The following is a 24,005-nucleotide window of genomic DNA, read 5'->3' on the forward strand; positions in this document are numbered from 1 at the left end:
CAACTAAATCGGCTGTAAGCTCATATTTTGGATTAGCATTTTGTAGAATATTTCTCTATCAAAAATTATCAATATTATCCCAAGTTTCAGGGAAGTCCTCGTTTTTCGGAATTTTGATCACATTTTTTACAGAATTAGCATTAATACAATATTATTACCCTCATCCTTATGACTAATGAGGGAATATACACTTTGATACGGCAAAAAGGTGGATCATCGAAATATTGGTTTTAGACCCCATCTTTCTTTGGACCAAAACCGTTTCTGATAATTTGGAGTCGATTTACAAAAGTCCGTCCGTCCGCCACTCAAAGGGAGTAACTGATTTCCTCCAAACTTTGCACATCATAATATTTCTTCCAAACTTAGTTCAAGTTCGATGATGGAATATCGAATATCGGTCCACTGCTTCTGGTACAAACCCTCAAAATGGTCAAAATTTAGCTGAAATTAAATTTTATAATATCATACTAGCGGACTATACAATATGAACAAGACTTTGCACAATCTATTATCTTTACCAAGCCAATATCAAGTCCGAAGAAAAGACCCATTGGACCACTTCTTCTGGTACCTCTCCCATAAATGGTCAATATTTCCAATGTTTATAAATCCAATATCAGCCGAATGGAATGGCCGATTTTCGCCAAACTTTGCATGACCTGTTATATTTACAAAGCCTAGTTCAATTCCGAAGGTGGGAACCTCTCCTTCTGGCACCTCACCCACAAAAGTTCAATGTTGTATAAACTTGTACATTTAATTTTAAGTAAATTGAATAACCGAGTTGGTCTATAATAAATCCGAAGACCTCCGAATATTATAGACTGGGTGTCTATATCTGTTGGTAATATCGACTGACACTTTTTTACTTCTCATTGGATGGAATATATTCCTAAAAAATATAAATATCCGAGTTTACTTATAGCCTAAATAAATGATAGACCCAGTGTTCGAAATATTAAAGATTTCAGGCATGCTTTTCCACCGACATCTTGAAAAATCTTCATAACAAACAATTATAGATATAAGTTCACATTTTGCTATAACCACCCAAATAATGGTACACCCATCAGAATGGTACACCATTCAGACATATTTTTCTTTTTACCAAAAATGATGCATTTTTTAATCGAAGTGACTATATTTTAGCCTTCTGGGACGATGGTGAGTAAACATATTTTTTACAGAATATTTTTACGCGTCATTTTCGCAATTTTCAAGGTCATAGTAAAATTTTCCAACTTCAGTTTCGAGGGCATCAACAGCACCTCGTGGAAATGAAAATATAAACATTTTTGAAGTACCGCAATTGTATCCTCTATCACACGTATCCTCTATCGCTTTTGGACAACTTTCACGACCTACATCTTTAAGAGAGCGTCAGCTACAATTAAATAAATTTTTTGGCAAACTGATTTTTCATGTTACTGTAAACAACACAACACATGATCGCACGTTAACCCATACTTAGTAGTATTTTTATGCTAAAAACTATTACATTTTCCAATGAAAATTTCAAATGACGCCCAAGTGTTGCATAGGACAGGATATTTTTAATATATATGTAACGCTCGTTTTTCCAGACGTACTCTCAGTTGTCTCGTTTATGTGCACAAAACTGAATGAAAGAGCGACTCCACTTTACAATTGAGAATCGAATCACGTCTGCATCGAAATGATTCGAAAATTGGAAGACACACTGTCATAAGTGGATTATTTCTAGACGTAGCCACCCAAAGGGAGACAAATTAGGCATTACTTCTTCCAAGTCAATATTGAAGCACGTTTTTAATTTTTCCCCCCTTATAATTCCTAAATTTTAACATGTCTAAGGTTCTTGGGACAATTGTCGACCACCAGTGTGTTTGATATTTCACATTGTAAATATAGACCCAGATTTTGATATTGTCTAAATATTGCAGCTTAATTTTAACTCTTCACCGATCTTAACGCACCACCGATTCTAACATAAGTTTGGCATCTTTGAATAGGCAAGGAGTACTTCTCGCAAACAAATTTTCAATATATATCCTGGTTAGAATTATTTTTTATTTTCAAAAAAAGTATCATCTTTTGGGTATAGTAGATGTTCCGACGTTCTGACAACACCATATTATCCTATGATTTTTCACATCATGTTACAAAATCAATCTGTCTGCTATTTGTGTATAGTTGTTGAAGCTTCCAGGTGACATCCTGTTGCCGTTCCCGACTTCGCTAAATGAGTTAACCTTAAAACAAAGGATATTATTAAAGATTCGTACACATATCCTATACGAGGATATTTAAATCATTGGATGGCGGAAATAAACACTCTCTTGCACACTTTCACACACACACACACCCATCATCGTCATATGTAAAATTATGTGTGTATGTATGTTCACATATCCCATATCCGCCTGCAGGCAACAAATTATGACTTCAAAAGAAATTTTAATAATTAAATTTATTCCTTGAATGGTGGCAGTGGATGGGTGGGTGTTGCTGTTTGCTGCTAATGATTATATAACTTAAGTCATTATCGTCACAGTTCTGGGTATTGTTGGAAATAATTATACGCATCATTCACATGATTGTTGTTGTTGTTTGTGTAATCTTTTGACACTTCAAAGTGTGGATTATTTCACTTTTTTTGAGAAAATGCGAAATGTGATGTGAGTTCAACAAATTTATTCCAAGAAGTTGATGTCTGCGATGGAAAGTTTTCAGCGAAACCCTTTGGTTTTGAGACACACATGTAGTCACACACACATACATACAAATGTAAATTTATTTTAATATGGTGTCATTAGATATGAAACGTATAAGGTCTTCAAGAGATAGAAAGTCACTAGGGTCTTCTCTAGAAGACATTCTATATATATAGAATACCAATAAGAGCACTTCTATATAAACAACTCATAAATCTATATATACCTTGGACCTAAAGATTATTTTTTCAAGGACTCAACAAAATTTAAAGCATGGTTCCTTAAAATTAGAAGACGTGGAGTTTTTAAAAACAATATAAACTTTTCATGGACAATCTCACATATTAGGGTGGATATTTTTATTTTTCAAGACCCAACACTATAAGCCAGATTTTTATTAACTATTATTTGAAGGACCCACTCAGCCATGAAGGTCGATTTTTTAGAGATATTTTAAAAGCACCCACATAGCTTTAAAAATGTTTCTTTTTTTAATTTATTCTCCAAGGACCCATATAGCTTTATGCGTAGATTTTTATAACCTACACAACTATGTTGTCAGGGTATTATAGCTTTGTGCAGCCCCAGTTTGTAACGCTGCGAAATATTGGTCCTAGACCCACCTTTAAGTGTACCGATCGTCATATCTCGACTAGCTGAGTCGATCTAGACATGTGTGTCCGCCCGTCCGTCCGTCGGTCTGTCCATTATAATTTGTAAACACGATACAGGTCACAGTTATGGACCAATCTTCACGAAATTTTGTATGTAGGATAGGTTGTGGCCAATGAAGACCCCTATTGTTTTTGAAAGAGATCGGTTAATATTTATTTATTTATTTTTTTCGGTTTTTCTGGTCGCTCCAGAGGCCGCAATTATGGCCGTGAATTTTTGATGGAGAAGGGGATCGGGCCAAAGAATAACCATGCCTGTTTTGATAAAGATCGGTCAATATTTAGCGGGTCAAATGGACCCTGACTTTTGGTTGAAGAATGACAAAATTTGTATCCTATAGCGTATAGATTTGCCCCTGAAGGACATAAACACGAGAAGTTGATAGTATCTCCAAGAGGAGTGGTTGACCTTTAAAGTATGGTCAAGGACAACGCCAATAATTTTCGGTGATTATAATATAATAATGTTGGGAAGAAGTGGACCGAAAACGTATTTTTTTCGAGTCGATCTACAGGCCACAATTGAAAGGCGAACATCACAAAACAACCCACGTTGAAGGGAATCTGGACAAGGAATTAGAAGGACTGTACCGAATATTATTAATATTTGTGGATCTCTGGTGGGTCATGAGGGTGCAAACATCGCGAAATATTGCCCAAGCTCAGAATGTGGTACCACAGAAAGTTAGATGGTCAAGGAAGTTGTGTAGGGTATCATATGGTCGGCCCCGTCCGACTATACTGCTCCGCTCACTGGTTTAAGTTATTTTCCAAGGACCCACACAATTATAAGCGCGGATTTCTTAAAAACTAGTTTCAAGGACCCACACTGCCATAAGCGCATACTTCTGAAACATTATTTTCCACACAGCTTTACGCGTGGATTTCTTTAATTTGTTTTCAAGAACGTAGATTTTCCAAAAATAATAAGCTATAAGCGGGGATTTCCTAAAATTTTTCATCAAAAACATTTTTTTTCAATGACTATATGCAGATTTATTTTACAACTGCTGTAAGTGTGGATTTTTTTTTTAATAATTTACAAGGACCCATTCAGATAAATGCTTGGATTTTTTAATATCCTTAAAAGCTACCCGCAACTATATATAATATTACTTCAATTTTTGTTCAAGTATATTTAACAAAATATAAGCACTAATTTATTAAAATTTATTTGTCAAATACCCAAACTGATAAATGCTTGGATTTTTAAAAAATACAGATACAAGGGCAGATTTTTTTTAATTTTTTTTTAATAATTTTTCAAATACCCACACAGCTGTGAACTTGGATTTTTTAAAAACTTTGTTTAAATCTTTTCTAAAATACTTTACATCCTTTTATATTTTCTAACCCTTTTTTTCTGTTTGTTTTCCAATTAATTTCAGAATTTATGCAACCACAACATATCTGGCCTTATTTACAACAAAATTTCATACATCATTCACATTTTCCGCATCCAGCATTTCTAACGCAACATCAGCACAATCACAACAACATCCATAGCATCCACAGCAGCAGCAACAACAACAATGGCATTGTCGCCGCCAATAGTTGTCAACCGCAAACCACATCATCGTCATCACCTGGCAGTACGATTAGTGATAGTGACAATCATTCCACCTGCACCGCAAACAGTATCAGTACGAATACCAGTAGTAATAACAACAACAACAGCAGCAGCAGCAACACTTTATGCTCCAACAACAATGGCCCAAATGACAAGGATAACAGTCAACACCAGTCTCACGATTCAACGGAGGATAACAATCGAAGACATACAATGCCTTTGGGAACGACGGCGGGTCAAGAAAAGCAAACAATGCCTTTACACAATCCAGGAGGTGGTGGACCCCCATTACACAGCCAACAACAGCAACCGCAACATCCGCAAGCCGTAATTGCCAAACCCCTGCCTAGTCGACCAACACCATTTCTGCCGCATAGTCTTCAGCATCCACACTTGCATTCATTGTTGGCTCACTGTAGGAATCCCTATATGAGTGGTAAGTAGACACACATGCAAACACACCCACCCACACACACACATGTGTGTCTGTGATTTCTAAATATCCTTTCTAATATGAATCAAATGTTATTGGGTGTTGAAATGAATACAGCTGTGCGTGAGTGTTCTAATTGTTGTCAAACGACAACACCATGGACAAATTGCAACACAGCCATGCATGCAACAATTAAATGCAACTGCAACAACCATAAAATTCTCCACACTTCACACATTTGTCCCCAACCTGCTTTTCTCCTCTCCCCACCACCGATTCAGTGCAATTTTATAAATTTTCCCACGCATTTTCATTTCATTTACAGTTGGTGCTCAAGTATTCCCTCTGCCTCCTGGACAAGGCTTTCCCTGGGCACATTCAACACGTGGTAAACCACGTAGGGGTATGATGCGTCGTGCTGTATTCTCTGGTAAGTGTAAATGTGGCCAATACTGGTCAATGGGGGTAAAAACACTTTTAATTTATTGCTGTGGTTTTGTCACAGACGAACGGACGGACATAATTTTCGAAGAGCAAAAGAGCCTAACCTGTAATTTCTACAGTTTGGTTACTTGGGTGGGGTGTTCAGATTATTATTATTGTGGGAACTCTGTTATTGGTAGTTAATATTGGTAGCAATTAATTTTAATTGTTTTTTTTTTCTTCGGACTTAATTTTTGTTCATATTTCTCTTTCTCATTCTTCCGGCTTATTGCAATACAGATTCACAGCGTAAAGGCTTAGAGAAACGTTTCCAGCAGCAAAAGTATATCAGCAAACCGGATCGCAAGAAATTGGCCGAACGTTTGGGTCTTAAAGATTCTCAGGTAAGTTTTTGTAAAGTTTTTTTATAGGTCTTATAATTTTTTTTGCATATGAGTATATGGCGCACGTCCAACACGTCCAATTATATTTATATCGGGAGCAATTTGAAGGGAATATGGAAAGAAAAAAACTTATAAAAAAATAATTTTCTAGAACCTCGTGGATGATAAACATTATTTTTAAAACAACCACACAGTATAGCCTTTTGCCCGATCCCCTTCTCTATGCAAAAATTCACGGTGTTTGGGCCATAATTGCGGCCTCTGGAGCGACCAGAAAAACCGACAAAAATAAAGTTTTTGGTCCATTTCATCCCCTAAATATTAACCGATCTTTTCCAAAAACAATAGGGGTCTTCAATGGGCAGAACCCATCCTACATGCAAAATTTCGTGAAGAATAATCCATAACTGTGGCCTGTATCGTGTTTACAAATTATAATGGACAGACGGCGTTACAAACTTTTGGGGCTGCACAAAGCTATAATACCCTGGCCAAACCAGGACTAACGGTCAAGATGGTTCTGCTATACATTTGGTGGGACTGGAAGCGGATTATTTATTCTGAGTTGTTTCCATATGACCAAACACTAAATTTTGATCTCTACTGTCAACAAATGGACCGTTTGAAGATAGCAATTGACCAGAATCGGCCAGAATTGGCAAACGGTAGAGGTGTCGTGTTCCACCAGGACAACATCTACAGTTACTCGCCAGAAACTTCGGGAGCTTGGTTGGAATGTTTTAATACATCCGCCATACAGTCCGGACTTGGCTACAAGCGACTATCATATTTTTCTTGCATTGCACAATTTTTTAGCGATTAAAAATTGTTATCTAGAGAGGATTGTGAAAATCGACTACTAGAGTTTTTTTGCAAATAGAGATCAGGAGAGAGGCATTATGAAGTTATCTTTAAAACAGCAACAAATCATACAACAAAACGATGCATATTTGGCCCAAATCGGACATTCCAAAGCATGTTAAGTAAAGTCCTATAGTTCATATAATAATGTATTTATGTTTCCCCAACCTCATATTTCTCAAGGTCCTGTATTTTTTAAATAAATGTTCAAGGACCACACCACTTCATCTTCATATTTGGAGTTCTCATTGGGCAGCATATCGGCCTGCTTATCAATATTTTCCCACATTTTGGTTAGCATTGTAAATAAAATACAATAAAATACAAAACCTTGTAAAAAATTTACAATGGCATAACCCCCATATAATAGTCCCGATAAATTTGAGATATTCTGAATGTCGACTTTATGGTGGAGGCTATAAAATGTTCGACCCAGAAGAACTTAACGACGTTAAGCTATAATTAGTTTTCGTGGAACTTCAGAGTAGGTTGGATTTATTTAATATTTCTTTCATTTATCTGCATTTGTAAAATCAATTTTTATGGCGCCTCCAAGAGCGAAGTTTTAACCAGTAAGGAAAGTTCAAAAGTCGGTCGGGGCCGACTATATGATACCCTTCACCACTATGGGTACATGAAACACATGTTAATATCTAAAATGGGACGTAACTATATAAAGCAGCTATATCAAAATCTGAACCGATTCCAACAAAATTTCACATACTTCAGTCGGGACCTAATTTAGTACTCTGTGCAAAATTTTGCTTTAGTCGGAACACTATTGGGAGTTTGGTGAACTTTTACATTAAATCGGCCGATACTATAAATCGGAGCTATATCTAAATCTGAACCTATTTCAACAAAACTTGTCATATAACTATCTAGACCTAATTCAATACTCTGTGCAAAATTTTGCCTAAATCGGTTCACTACCGGGAGTTTGGTCCTTGGGCCTATTAAGTTACATGTGCCAAATTTCATCCAAATCGAATCACAAATGGGGCCTGTATTTTGACGGACATACATAAATCGACTCAGAAAATGATTCTATACATATTCTCAAAAGGAAACATGTGTCTATCTCGATTATTTTTGCCTGTTACAAACATATGCACAAAGACATAATACCCTGTACCAGAGTGTGGTGAAGGGTATAAAAATGTTCCTTTACGCACTCTCAGACGATGTTTTTAATATGAAACCACAGATCAAGCTTAGATTTTTGAATTACTTGTTAATTAATTTGTCTTTAAATTTCAAAGAAAAATATTCACGTTTATCGAACCTCAACATTAATGAATTTAGACCCTCAAGCCCACTTTATCACATCTAAAAATTTCATTTCGTAAAAAAAAAAATTTCAAGGACATCAGACATCTAAATTTGTATTTTTGTTTAAGAATTGATTTTAGACCTCCAAAATATATTTCGTGGTTTCAAAAATACACACAATATATAATAAATATATGCAAATAGTGAAAATTAAGTTTTCGAATTTAAATAACATTCGAATCAGTAATCCCCTATACGCGTTTTTCTCAAAAACAAATATAATACGACATAAAACCATACAATAGAACAACCAGCAGTAAAAAGGACTCCGCCCATTATTCTCTGGTCATATTCCACTTGTAAATAATGGAAATAAAGAAAACCAAAAACAATAAAACACAATCAAATAGTACAAAACCATAAAAATGATTAATAGAAAGACGACGGCAACAATGCCAAAGGCCGACGGTAAAACAAAGACCCATACTTGAAAGCACAAAAGGAAGGAATAGAGACGAAAACATAAAAAAAGTGAACATGACCAGCAATACATATACAAACAGCATACAATACAATGAAAATACATACAGCACACAACAACACATCATTGAGACTCCACTTAAGGTTATACCAAAATACGAATAACTCTCGAAAAGGATATACCAGTAAAATGTAAGCATACGTACGTTTGTGTGTATGTGTGTGCGATGAGAAACTTACAACATTATTTAACTCCAAATACCATAACAGCAGCAGTAGCAAGAACAACAACATCTGGTTAACACCCTCCTAGACTTAAGTGCGCAGTCTCAATCCCCCAGTGCGTCTGTGGAGCAAAATAAAAAAACGTTTTCCAATAAAAAAAAAAACATTCTTGTGGTTCACAGCCATTTTCTTTTACTTCACACACACACACACATATACACACAAATTTATTGTCGGCAACATTATCCCACTTTACATATTTTATTAGAGTAGTATTGCAATATGGAAAGCTGGAAGAAGAAAAAAAATAAAATAAAACAAAGATGTTGAAATTTGAAATCTGTTGGAAATTTATGCATAACCGTGTGGTGAATATAAAATAGGAGAGCTGGATACGAATCAAAAAAAGAAGGCGATATATATTTCAATTATCAAAAGAAATATTTTTAAATATTTTGTTTTATTAAATTGAGAATTAAAAGAAGTTGAAAAGTTTAAAACAAATTAACATTTTTAAAATATTCAATTTGTTTTAGAAGAGTGTATTTGTTAAATAACCAACACAACATTTTTTAAAAATATGCACTTAAACGTGGACTAAAAACAAATCAAGGACACTAATCTTTAAAGCGAGATTTTTAAAAAAAAATATTTTTCAAGCATCCACACAGGTATAAGCATAGATTTTATAAAAAAAAATATTTTTCATGGATCCCCATAGCTATGAGCGTGGATACTTTAAAAATTATTTAAAAAAATACTTTTATGATTCCATTTAGCCATACGTGTGGATTAATATATATATATATATATATATGTTTTTTATGGATCTGTTCAGCTATATGGTTAGTTTTTCATGGACCTGTTCAGCTAAAATCGAGGAATTTAAACAAAAAATACGTTTTCCAGGTTCATTCCTGGATTTATCAAAAATGGATAAATCTATAAGCTTCAATCTGTTACATTTTTTCTCCAAGTATATAAAGTATTTTTTAAAACACATATTTTTAAAAATCTGTTCCACGCCAATACGAATATTTAATATGAGTTTTTCAAGGATTTTTACTGATATATGTTTGAATATTTAAAGAGAGTTTTTTCAAAGACTAATGGTGGATATTTCTTGAATTCGTTACGAGCAGATTTTTAAGAATATTTTTTTGAGAAACTAGCGTTTTAAGGCTAAGATTTAATTTTTAGCACACTTTTTAATGGCGAAGTTTGAGATTTTGGTTGCGAATTGTACTGGCATTTTTTTAAAGATTCTGATAAATTATTTCGTTCAGAATCAAAAATAAATTTTTTTCTAGTACATCTTTTACATCGGAAATCAAACTAATAGGGTTCTAATTTTTATCAAAACTTTGCAAACCTAAACAGAGACCGAATATCGGCTTTATCGTTACACACCTTCTGTGCTCACCTATCCCACGAAGTATCAATATTTTCAAAATTTGTATATGGAAATGGAATTTGGAATTTAAACCTTCATAGCATATCGTAATATTTTTACGATTTAGATGACGAGTAGGTATAATATATTCAGAGGGTTCTTTTTAAAGGGTCAGGCTTATGGAAAAGCTTATTGTCTTCATATGTAACATACGAATAAAATACTATAAAGCTATTGTAGGAGGGCTTATTACAGAAGGCAAAGAGATCTTCTATTAATGGACCAGACTATATCTTTATAGAAGGCAACTTCGTTCTTTTATAGACATTTTAATGGGCCAATAGTAAATATAATGATTTTTAAAAATTATTTCGTCCAGGTTCAAAAATATGTTTTTTTCTGGTACCAACTCAAGTATTAGGTTAGGGAAAAATAAATCCATAATCCATGGCCAGGAAGGTTCTGCTATGCATTTGGTGGGACTAGAAGGGGATTATTTATTATGAGTTGCTTCCATATGGCCAAACCCTAAATTCTGACATCTACTGTCAACAACTGAACGGTTTGAAGATAGCAATTGACCAGAAACGGTCAGAATAGGCCACCAGGATAGGTGTCGTGTTCCACCAGGACAACGCTAGGCCACACACATCTACAGTGACTCGCCAGAAACTTCGGGAGAAGTTTTAATTCACCCGTCATACAGTCCGGACTTGGCACCAAGCGATTATCATTTTTTTCTTGTATTGCAAAATTTCTTTAATGAAAAAAATCGTATGTAGGGAGGCTTGTGAAAATCAACTACTAGAGTTTTTGGCAAATAGAGATCAGAACTTCTATGAGAGAAGAAGTTATGAAGTTACCTTTAAAATGGCAAAAAAAAGCACACAACAAAACGGTGCCAAAATCGGACATTACGAAGCATGTTAATGTTCCTTAAAATCTTTCGATTAGCACGAAATTTAGCACACCGTAATGACTTAGGTCTAGAATGATGTGTGTTAAGTTTCGTGAACATCGGTTCAAATTTAAATATAGCTTCCATATATATTTTGGTCCGATTTAAGGGAAACGTTGTACCAAAGTCCCTTAATATCATTCGGTTTGTACGGAATTTATAGCGTAATGAATTGCAGAATAACATGTTTATGGATCCAATTTCATTTTACTGGTCCTTTAAAAATGCGACGTCTGTTAGGATTCATCTGTTGAATATACCCAAAGTGGTCAAGGATATCATATAGTCGGCTCCGACTTAATACATTCCTTATTGGATTAAAGAAATATATCCAAACGTAAATGTAAGGAAAATTATTTCAATGAATTTTAAAGACGCTTCCTTAAGGGGACCCCCCCCCCCCATTCTCGGGGTCAATTTTTTATTTAATTTGATTCTACACTAATTCAAGAATGTCTCTATAAAATTTCAAGTGAAAACCTCAAGAACTATTGAAGATATAGCCGATTTATTGTGTCAGCATCAAGTGACGGCTAAAGGACTTCTCAAACTTTAAACGCGTTTTTCTCTTTTGCGAATGGCGAGCACTATAACTCAAAAACTAATAACCCAAACGATTTCAAATTTTTACACGTTTCTATATGAGTGTATAGCTAGCTCGTATGAACTAGGATAAAGCCAATCGGTGAAAATCTTCCTTATTTTTTAGCTTGGTTTTTGGTCAAAAATCTGTGATTTTCCAAAAATATTTTTTTCAAAGGTCCGCCATTTTGTTAATTTAAGACGAAGTCAATAATCCTAGTTCATACGAGAGCCAGACATGTACTCTTTCTAACACCGTTGGAATTTTCAGATTCCGATGTTCCAGTGAGGAGTTATCATGCCCGCCATCAAAAATAATGACATTTCTTTAATTACAAAAAACAACAACAAAGCAATAACAAAAAATGTTTATAAATTATTTTTCTTCTCTTTTAATCTTCAAATATATATGTGCAATATTACAAACCTTAATTATTATTGATTTACCAGCCCATTGAAAATCTTGAAAAATTAAAATCGAGAATGGGTGGGGTTCCCTTAAGAGCTAAATGCTTTAACGGACGAAAAAGTTATGTTTAAAATAATGTAGATGGATTTAATAATATTATTTAAAGAATACGCAATTTTGAGTTAAATTTTTTAGGAACATGTGGAGATTTTTATAACATTTTTCTAAACAACCAATATAATTTTGAAATATTCTTTTTGAAAATACATTTTTTCTATTTCTATAAAAATAATTTTTTAATTTTTTTAATAGACTGTAGTTTTTCTTCCATTTCTTCTTCTGCATCTGGCCAGATACATAACAATAATTGCCTTTTCATATTTCCAAAACAACAAAATAAATCAATAAATTAATTAACGTTAATAATTGTAATGACTATTGGGAATTTAGATGACAGCATCAGATGTTTCAGCACAATCTGATTTTCAAAAACGGTAAAATAATGAAAATGTTGCGTAGCAAATTAACGAAAAAGTCAAAATGTAATCGATCACAACTCAATTACAGGGCCAATAAAATTAACGAATATTTGCCAACATCATTATAATGTGTTCATGTGTGTATGTACATTACACACACACACACAACAATTCGTAACAGACATTTACCCACACCACACTCCATGGCATTACAGTAGCAAGAATTTGATTGTTCACAAATGATTTCTAAATGTATTCAATTACTCACATACCAAACACAAGGATAATGTGGAATGTGTGGTTGGATAAATCACACACACACACGCACACACATTATGGTCTCACAAGCACACACATCACACTCTCTGGCAACATATCCTTTTTATCGCCAACCACCAATGTCACTGATGTCACGCCAAATTAGTGCAATTCTTTGTTCAATGCTACAGATTGTGTTTTGGCGTTATTTGTTGTATCATAGTGTAGTTGTTGTTGTTGGCTTGCTTTCTTGCTCCTTTATCCTTGCCTTAACCATAATTACATACGTTGATAGTGTAACTAATTAGTTTTTGACAGCAATCGATCAAAAAACATAAAGATTTTTTGCTTTTAAACATTTGTTTGGTGCCTTTTCCATTGTCCTGTAATTTTTGACTAATGAAGTTATAATCTTGTGTAACATTTTGCTGCACATTGCCCCTTTGGGAATTTGTATAAAATGTTCGACTAACAACTTTTTTTTGAACAATTATGCATATCATAACGTTTAGTTTCAATGGATATCATCAAAACTGTTGAAAGCAAAACAAATTGTTGTTATTTTTTTGTGGCATCCAATCAAAATTTACATCTGCCAAAATATCATGCGGATTTTTGGAATATAAGCCAACATATTTTTTCATGTCAATATACGTACTTTGATACTGCGTATATTTAGTGTATATTGGGTAGAGATGCCAAAGTAGGTTAAATGGGGTTTTTCACCTCTGTAAGAACCTCTAATGAGGAACTTCAGGAACACTAGGATTTTTTGCATTTTGTAGACTCGTTACTCTAATATGGTTGATTATGATTACTACTCAACATAAATTTTAACAGCTATTCAAATGTCCTGAAAAAGTTTTGAAGTTTGAATATCGCTTATAGCGGCCAATTTCACCAGTCCCTTGACTTTTGTTATAAATGATTTCGACTATACCCGAAATCACATTATTGAAATTTTTACTTTTTGTTGACGATATAAAAATATTTGAGAGACTGGGATGTGATTTATGAATGTCTAGAAGATTCATAAATCACATCCCAATCTCTCAATTTTTTTTTATCGACATCCCTATTTCATACATATTTAATTAATTGATATCAATATGTCTAAAATGCATATATTCATATTTAGAATTATTATTTGACTAAAAGTTAATGAATATTTTAGCATTAGATTGATTTTGAAAAACACAATATTGAATTTCATTGTAAACGAATTCAAATTACGAACACAATCTATAGCACATAAATAATGTTGACAATATTACAATCATTTAGTGGATATGAATAGTTTATTGGTGTTTTCTTTTTTAAATATGGAATATCCAAAATAATTGAACATCATAAAAATGAATAAATTGTGAAATAAATTTTTTCAAAAATATTTGGTGAATTCGAATTAACAATAAGAAACAAAATTGGAGCGTTTATATTTACCTTAGCCTCCACATGGAAACTTCCACCTCTTTTATGAACGCATGTTTGAAAAGTTCTTAGCCTAGCACAAACAGCGCGATATAAACAGAAATGGTAAGTGTTTTGAAAACGTACATCTCTGTTATGAACACATGTTAAATTTTGTTTCGATCTGGCAACTCCTTCATTGAGAAAAAGATGTTCAAAAAAGACACATCCGCAACTTTTTACAATGTATAAATAAGGAAATACGCGCTTTCATTTAAAAAAAGTGTGGATGTGTCTTTCTTGAACACATGCTGTTATATGAAGGAGTTGCCAGATCGAAACAAAATTTAACATGTGTTCATAACAGAGATGGAAGTTTCCAAAACACTTAACTTTTTATACCCTCCACCATAGTATGGAGGGTATATTAATTTTGTTATTCCGTTTGTAACTCATCGAAATATTCATTTCCGACCCTATAAAGTATATATATTCTTGATCAGGGTAAAATTCTAAGACGATCTAGCCATGTCCGTCCGTCCGTCTGTCCGCCTGTTGTAATCACGCTATCTTCTGAAGGAATTGAGATAGGGTGCTGAAATTTTGCATAGGGTTGTCTTTTGTCTGCAGGCAGGTCAAGTTCGAAGATGGGATATATCGGTCCACGTTTAGGCATAGCTCCCATATAAGGGTACCCCGCAATTTTCGGTATTTTGGGGTTCTTGACCGAGTTTTTCAACTGAATTCGCTGAAATTTGATACGTTGGGTTCTTATTGGGTACTAAGTGTCTCCACAAAAAATTATGAGTATAGGTCCACTTTTTCTGGTAGCCCCCAATATTCGGTATTTTGGGGTTCTTGAGCGCGTTTTTCAACCGAATTCGCTGCAATTTGGTATTTTGTAGTCGTATATGGTAACAAATCTCCCTACCAAAAATTATTTATATTCGCACCGTTTTTGGGGTAGTCCCCATATATTTTTATATTAAAATAGTTATCTAATTTGTTCCGCGTTTTGGGTTTGGTTCAAAGAGTCTGTCGTAATCATTTAACCTGCGGAGGATATCGAGATAAAGTTAGAACGTAAGGTTCGATAATGAACTATACATGAACTATAACCCACATTTAGGCCTAGCACCTGTGTGGGAGGTATCAGTGGGGGTGGACCGATAGTCCACATTTTCGAACCTGAACTATGTTTGGAAGAATAATAAGATAGGCACAGGTTGGATGAAATCAACATTTTCTGGAACATGGTTTACATTTAGTTTTGGTATTTTCCCTACATTTTCATTTCAACTACCTTTTAGTATATCTATGGTGGAGGGTATCCAAAGTTCGGCCCGGTCGAACTTACAGCTTTTTCACTTGTTTTTGTTTATACTGCGTTGTGATGGGCAAAAAACTTTCCAAACTGCAGAAAAGTGCAGAAGGTTAGAGCCCAGAAATTCGTCATATAAAACTACGGAAATTATTCTTATAAAAGTTCCACAAATTTTGCTGGATTGCCAAAAAAACAAAAAAAAAATCAGGTGGTACTGTACAAATTCATTGCCTAAAAGATAATTTTACAAATATTTTATAAAAATTATACACCTTAAAAAGTATTGTAAAAACAGACACGACTTCCCAAAAATTCAAACATTTAAAAAATATTCTTAAACCAGTGAGCGGAGCAGTATAGTCGGACGGGAGCAGTATAGTCGATACCCTACACAACTACCACGGAACTCAAATTTTCTGCGGATGTTTCTTCCGAGCCTGGGCAATATTCCGAGCCTGGGCAATATTGTCCGATTAGAGGTAAACAGCACCTTTTCCCCACACTGACATATTTTCCGATTATTACGATTATTCAGTACATCTATTGTCCAGATTCTCTTCACCGTGGGTTGTGTTGTGATGTTCGGCTTTCATTTGTGGTCTGTAGATCGACTCGAAAATAACACAAAAAATTAAGTTTTCGGCCCACTTCATTCCAAAATTATTATCTGATAATCACCGAAAATTATAGGCATTGTCCTTGACCATAACTGCAACCTCATGGAACATTTCAAAGCGATCTGCGCTATAAATCCGCTCTCTAAAGTGATAATGGGTTACTAAATAATATACAAATACGGAGATACCTATAAATATTTAGGTCTAACTCCCACATCTGAGCACATACAACAATATAATTGGTATTAATTTAAAGGTCAAACATTCCCCTTGGATATAAAATGTGGTATATGTCCTTCAGGGGTAAATATATACGCTATAGAATACAAATGTCATTTTTCACACAAAAGTCAGGTTCCGTTCACCCGCTAAATATTGATCGATCTTTATCAAAACAGGCATGCTTATTCCTTGGCCCGATCCCCTTCTCCATGCAAAATTTCACGATGTTCGGACCATTATTGCGGCCTCTGGAACGACCAGAAAAACCGACAAATTTTTTTAGAATATTTGGTCCATTCCATCCATTTGGTCCAATAGGGGTCTTCATTGGGCCGAACCCATCCTACATGCAAAATTTCGTGAAGATTGGTCCATAACTGTGGCCTGTATCGTGTTTACAGATTATAATGGACAGACGGATGGACGGACCGACGGACACATATGTCTAGATCGACTCAGCTAGTCGAGATATGACGATCGGTATACTTAAAAGTGGGTCTAGGACCAACATTTCGCGGCGTTACAAACTTTTGGGGCTGCACAAAGCTATAATACCCTGACAACATAGTTGTGTAGGGTATAAAAATCCACCCCTTGAAAAATATTCTTTAAAAACAACACCTTAAAATCCTCGTTATTTGATCCTTAAGGAAAGTCCAAGAAAAAAATATTATTCTAAAAACCCACTCCTATACAGACCTTTAATAAGACTTCGTTAAAAATCAAAGTCTATATGGACATTAAAATATTCTTTAAAACATCCAAGCCTATAGGGTCCCTGAAAAAAAATTATTTTAAAAATCCATACCTATTAATTTGCGAACAAAACTTTTTCTTATAAAAGAACAGGAAGTCACCTTATAGAATAACGTTTGGTTTTCTTATAATTGCGCACAAGATCTACATATAAAAGAACAGAAATTCTTTTTATAAAAAATCAGAAAATTTCGCTGGACACTCATAACACATGAAATCAGAAGGTACTGTACAGTCTCTTACACGCCTTATCTTTTAAAAAATTCAAATTCAAACCTTTAAACAAAATCCATGCCTATAAAATGTGTTCTTAAAAACCACACCAATAAGGCCTTTGATAATTAAAACAACCTCGTCTATAAGATCCTTAAAACAATAGTCCTGGGGCCCTTGAAAATAATTGAAATATTGAAAATCCTTTAAAAAATCCAAAAATGTATATGCTTATTAAAAATATTCTTTAAATATTAAAGTGTACAGGGTCTCTGAAAAAATATTATTATTTTAATAAAAATCCACGCGACCACGAAAATTATCGTAGAATGACTGCTTATAAAAGATCAGAACGTCTTCTTCTAGACTTCTTGATTTGGTCTTTTTTTAATTTTTAATAGTTATGAAACTATCACACTCACACTACTCTTCCTAAATATTTTATCATTTATCATACTAAATTCCATAGCAGTCAATAGCAGATACATACCACAATATCGTTAAATATTTTTTTTTTAACATAAAAAAATTCCCTGGCAATCATTTGTCAAATGCATTGATTTGATGGCATTTCTGTCATGCTGTTTTATGTTTGGGGGTGTGTGTGTGTGTTTGGAGCCACTCGGTAAACTTAATAATTCTATAAATTGATTCAAATCAAAAACCAATAACACCAACAATATTTGTAGAATATTCGATGAACTTTAATGACAAAAAAAGAAAACACAAACAATTTTAGTCGAATATAACGATATTAAAGTCAAATTCAAATGTCCTTTTGAAATGAAAATGGTTGGGTGGAGCATTTTCGAACACTCAACAAAAAATAAAAATAAAAAATCCCGCTGAAAAAGTGTCACAAAAACTGTTGAAAATTGTGATGGCGTTTTTGGCCATAGATGACCGACCACAGCAGGAGACAGAGTTGTTTTTTTTTTGTATTTTTTCTTTTGCCTTACTTCTCGTTGTCCTTGGCTACCATAGTAATCCCTTTTCCCTTGTGTCACACATTGATGCTGACTGACCATGGGTGGTCATGTTGACCATATAACTCTAAAGCCCTGGAAGGTATATTAACAGTCCGGATTGCGTTAAATTTCACACTTGTGCCTGATGACCCAACACCACCAAGAAGTGAATGGGGACATGTCCCCGAATGAAAAAAAACCAACAAAACACTGCTAAAGGCATCGAGATTTACAAAGGACACAATCAGCAATGTGTCAAATGACAGGATATCAAATACATATACACATGTATGTATATACCTATATATCTGTATGTATGGGGAGCTTGGTGTGTTTATGAAGTGTCTATGTGGCACATGCCGCTTTTTTAAATTCATCTATTGAGAAATAAAGAAAAAAATAAAATTTAGGTTGATGAAATATGTAAGTAAAGATAGTTATAAAAATATTATATCGTCTACATGAAGTCTTGATATGTATATATATCCACTTCTGTATAGTTCTAGGGAAAAAAACTAATTTAAAAACCCTCTACTGTAGGGTATTTAAACAATTCTCAATTGAAATTCACTTCTATAGAGTCCTTGAAAAATCATTCTTTAAAAATCCACGTCTAATTTTTATTGTAATTCAAACTTTACTTCTATATTCTATTATAAAAAAGTGATTGCTTTAAAGGCCCTTGAAAATGTGTTCTTTTAAAAATTCACGCATTTTGGGCCCTTGAAAAATCTATACTTATGGAATCCTTGAAAAATCTATACCTATACTACTATTTTATAAATTTGCGGCTATTGGGATCTTCAGAAAAATATTCTTTAAAAATCGACGCCCATTAGTTTGTTTAAAAAAACCATATTGAAAATCCAAGCCTATTTGCTTCTTTAAAAAAGTCGCTCCAATTTGTTCCTTGTTAAACATTCTTTTAAAAATCTGCTCATATCTTGTCCTCGAAAAAATATTTTTTTAAAAAATCCATGCCTATTTGTCCTTGATAAAAAAAAATATTATTTTTTTGAAAAATCCATGCCTATTTGTCCCTCACAAAAAATATTTTTTTTTGGTCCTTGAAAAAATATTCTGTAAAATCCATGCCTATTTGGTCCTTAACAGAAAAATATTCTTAAACCTGTGAGCGGAGCAGTATAGTCGGACGGGGCCGACCATACGATACCCTACAAAACTACGACAGAGTTCTAACTTTCTGAAGGACTTTATTCTGAGCCTGGGAAATATTACGTGACATTGGCGCCCTCTTGCCCGATTAGAGGTCAACAGCACAACTTCCATACACTGACATATTTTCCGAATATTACTATTATTCAGTTCAGCCCTTCTTATTACTTGTCCAGATTGACTTCAGCGTGGGTTGTATGGTGATGATCGGCTTATAACTGTGGCCTATATATCGGTTCGAAAAGTTGCAAACAAATTAAGTTTTCAATCCACTTCATCCCAAAATTATTATCTGATCATCACCGAAAATTACAAGCGCTGTCCTTGACCATAACTGGAACCCCATGTCAAGTGTAACTCCCACATCCGAGAACATACGACAATATAATTGGTATCAATTTATTGGTCTATGTCCTTTAGGAGTATATATATACGCCATAGAATCCAAATTTTGTCATTTTTCACACAAAAGTCAGGGTCCTTTTGATCCGCTAAATATTGACCGATCTTTACCAAAACAGGCATGCCTTTTCTTTCGCCCGATCCCCTTCTCCATGTAAAATTTCACGATGTTCGGGCTATAATTGCGGCCTCTGGAGCGACCAGAAAAACCGACAAAAATTTAGTATTTGGTCCATTTTATCCCCTAAATATTAACCGATTTTTACCAAAAACAATAGGGGTCTTCATTGGCCAGAACCAATCCTACAAGCAAAATTTCGAGAAGATTGGTCCATAACTGTGGCCAGTATTGTGTTTACAAATTATAATGGACAGACGGACGGACGGACACACATGTCTAGATCGACTCAGCTATTCGAGATATGACTATCGGCATACTTAATGGTGGGTCTAGGACCAATATTTCGCGGCGTTACAAACGCTTGGGGCTGCACAAAGCTATAATACCCTGACAACATAGTTGTGTATGGTATAAAAATGCATGCCTATTTGGTCCTTAACAAAAAATATTCTTTAAAAATCCATGCCTATTTGGTCCTTAACAATAAAATATTCTTTTGAAGATCCTCGCTTATTTGGTGCTTGGAAAATACTTTTTTACAAACCCACGCCTATTTTATCTTTGAAAAAAATTGTTTTAAAAACCGACGCCTATTTTGTCTGTGAAAAAATTCTTTTAAAACCCCACGCCTATTTTGTCCTTGAAAAAATCCTTTTAAAACCCCACGCCTATTTTGTCCTTGAAAAAATATTCTTTTAAAAATCCACGCCTATTTTGTCCTTGTAGAAATATTCTTTCAAAAATCCCCACCTATTTTGTCCTTGAAACAAAAAAATTGTTTCCAAAAAGCACACATTTATTTGGTCCACACCTATAGAGTCCTACATAAAAAATATTCTTTAAAAAATCCATAAAAATATTATTTTAAAAAGTACGTGCCTCTAGGACCATTGAATACATATTATTTTCAAAATCTACGGCTATAGGGTCATTGACAACAAAAATATTATTTTAAAAATCAGGCTCCATACTATTCCACCACATTTCTAACGAACCCTAAATTATATTCAAAAATGTCCACAAAAACATTCCACTCCGAAATATCCAAAATAAAATGGATGACCATACATGTTGTTGTTTTTTATTTTCATTTCTAAAGAACAACACAACAAGGACATGCAACCAGAAAAATGTCCATAAATATTATCTTTGTGCATATTCAACAATACAAAGAAATTTCTTGATGGTCGTCGGTTGACCAAAAATGTCTCTATGGTTGCATTGTCCAGGCCAGGCGGTTATGCATTGTGGCGCAATTTATTGCTGTTTTTTATTTCTACTTCTCCCGTGAAGTCTGATTCCGCTGTCCATGCATTCCAGTGCAAAGAACAACAGCCTTGCAATATGTTTTTGTTTTTCCTCCCACACAAAAATAATGGTGATGATGTTGTTGATGCCACATCAAAAATTGTTTTCACTCCGTTGTCAGAGCGATGGCAGCAGTGGTGTTGGTTGTGGCAAAATGACAAACGGTGCATTTCAGGTGCAATTCATCATCTGAAGTATTATTGCAACCATTATTGTCGCGTTAAATGACATTTTCAACAAACGCACTCAAAAAGTGAACAACAGTATTGACTTTTTTGGGGGGATGGGGAGAAGGGGGGAGAGAGTGATTGAGGGAATGGGTGTTTGAAACAAAGTGCATTGAAACACTGCAGATGATTTTATACAATCAACAAACGCAATGGTCATCAGTCATGTATTTTGGCCTTAGATGTTGTGAAGAATTTAAAAAAAAGTGTATTGGATATTATGCGGAATATAACTAGAAAATGTTCCTTCAAAAAAGTATTCTTTAAAATTCCACGCATGTAGGGTACTTGAAAAAAATTATTTCCACAATTTATTTTACAAATCCAAGCCTGTAGGGACCGTGAAAAAATATTTTTGTTTAAAATCCACGGAAAAAAAATTCCTTTAAAAATCCACGCGCAAAGGATCCTTGAATTTTTATACCCTTCACCACACTGTGGTACATGGTATTATGTCTTTGTGCATGTGTTTGTAACAGGCAAAAGGAAACGAGATAGACACATGGTTCCTTTTGAGAATATGCATAGAATCACTTTCTAAGTTCATGTATGCATGTCCGTCCGTCCGTCTGTCTGTCTGTCCATGTTAAATTGTAAACAAAGTACAGGTCGCATTTATGATCCGAATTGGATGAAATTTGGCATAGGTCACTTATTCGGCCCAAGGACGAACCCTATTGAAATTGGGAAAAATCGGTTCAGATTTAGATATAGCTCCCATATATATATATATATATATATTTAACCGATTTAATGTAAACGGTCCCTATATATCTTTCGATTTGCACGAAATTTGGTACAGCCTCATCATTTAGGTCTAGAATGATGTCTGCCGAGTTTCGTGAAAATCGGTCCAGATTTAGATATAGCTCCCATATATAGTTTCGTCCGATTTCATGTAAATGGTGCACCAAAGTCCCTATATATCTTTCAATTTGCACCAAATTTGGCATAACGTACTGAATTGAGCCTAGAATTATGTCTGCCAAGTTTCTTGAAAATCGTTCCAGACTTAGATATAGCTCCTATATATAGTTTCGTCCGATTTCATGTAAATGGTGCCCCAAAGTCTCTATATATCTTTCGATTTGCACGAAATTTGGCATAACGTACTGAATGATGTCTGCCAAGTTTCGTGAAAATCGGTCCTGATTTAGATATAGCTCCTTTATATAGTTTCGTCCGATTTCATGTAAATGGTGCACCAAAATCCCTATATATCCTTCGATTAGTAATAATAAGTAATTGACGCATCAAGGAACCAATAGGCTGATAAGAACAAAACGTTCTGAAATTAGTATAACCTAACCTGGGACAAGTTTGTTTGAAATCGCTTAATAGTTGGATAGAGCTTCCATATATATTTTCGCCCGATTTCAAGTAAATTGGGCATCAAACTCCTCATGTTAGTCAGATTGACATCAAATTTTGCACAACTTACAAAATTGAGCATAGAATTACGTAGTTACGTTTTGTAGAAGTACAGACATAGCCCAGCGGATGACCTATTTATATTTGTTTGAAGCCGATTTACATATTTAATGGATAGATCTAGGCAGATTCACATTTAGATAAATATCAAATATTTTATTTCATACAATTTCATGTTAATAGTCCTGTTTAATATACCAATAGCGGTGAAGGGTATCATATAGTCGGCCCCGTCCGACTTTACTACTTTCCTTACTGGTTTCTTTTAAAAATCTACAGCCTTGGATTTTCCTTGAAAAATCATTTTTTAAAAATCTAATCTTATCGGGTCCTTAGAAAAATATTCTTTAAAAATCTAATCTTATCGGGTCTTTAGAAAAATATTCTTTAAAAAATCCACGCTTACCGGGTCCTTAAAAAAATATTATTTAAAAAATCCAGGCCTTTATGGTCCTTGAAAAAATATTTAAAAAATTCACATTTGAAAAAAGTATACGTTTTTTTTAAATTCACGCCTACATTCCCACGCATATAGGTGCCTTGCACAATGTTTTTTTGTAAATTCCCGCCAATAGGGTCCATGAAAAAATATGTTTTACCTCAAAGAAATGTTCTTTTAAAAATCCAAGTTTGTATTGTCCTTGAAAAAATATTAGTTTCATATCTATAGAATTCTTAAAAAAAAATTTCAAAATTCACATCTATCTGCTTAA

The 24,005-nt window shown here is 34.2% G+C and overlaps 1 protein-coding gene across 1 annotated transcript in view; it reads left to right on the forward strand.

Moving 5' to 3' along the window:
- LOC133323185 (homeobox protein 5) overlaps window positions 1-24,005 on the forward strand; it is a 45,306-nt gene that overhangs the window by 3,975 nt on the left and 17,326 nt on the right. The window contains exons 3-5 of the mRNA XM_061532136.1: window positions 4,759-5,376; window positions 5,699-5,803; window positions 6,097-6,200. Of these exons, the coding sequence (XP_061388120.1) occupies window positions 4,759-5,376; window positions 5,699-5,803; window positions 6,097-6,200 (827 nt within the window). The remainder of the gene's footprint in view (window positions 1-4,758; window positions 5,377-5,698; window positions 5,804-6,096; window positions 6,201-24,005) is intronic.

This window comes from Musca vetustissima, unplaced genomic scaffold (genome assembly GCF_032173495.1).
Source record: "Musca vetustissima isolate MV318-11 ecotype Yass unplaced genomic scaffold, APGP_CSIRO_Mvet_v1 utg8116, whole genome shotgun sequence".
Lineage (NCBI taxonomy): Eukaryota > Metazoa > Arthropoda > Insecta > Diptera > Muscidae > Musca > Musca vetustissima.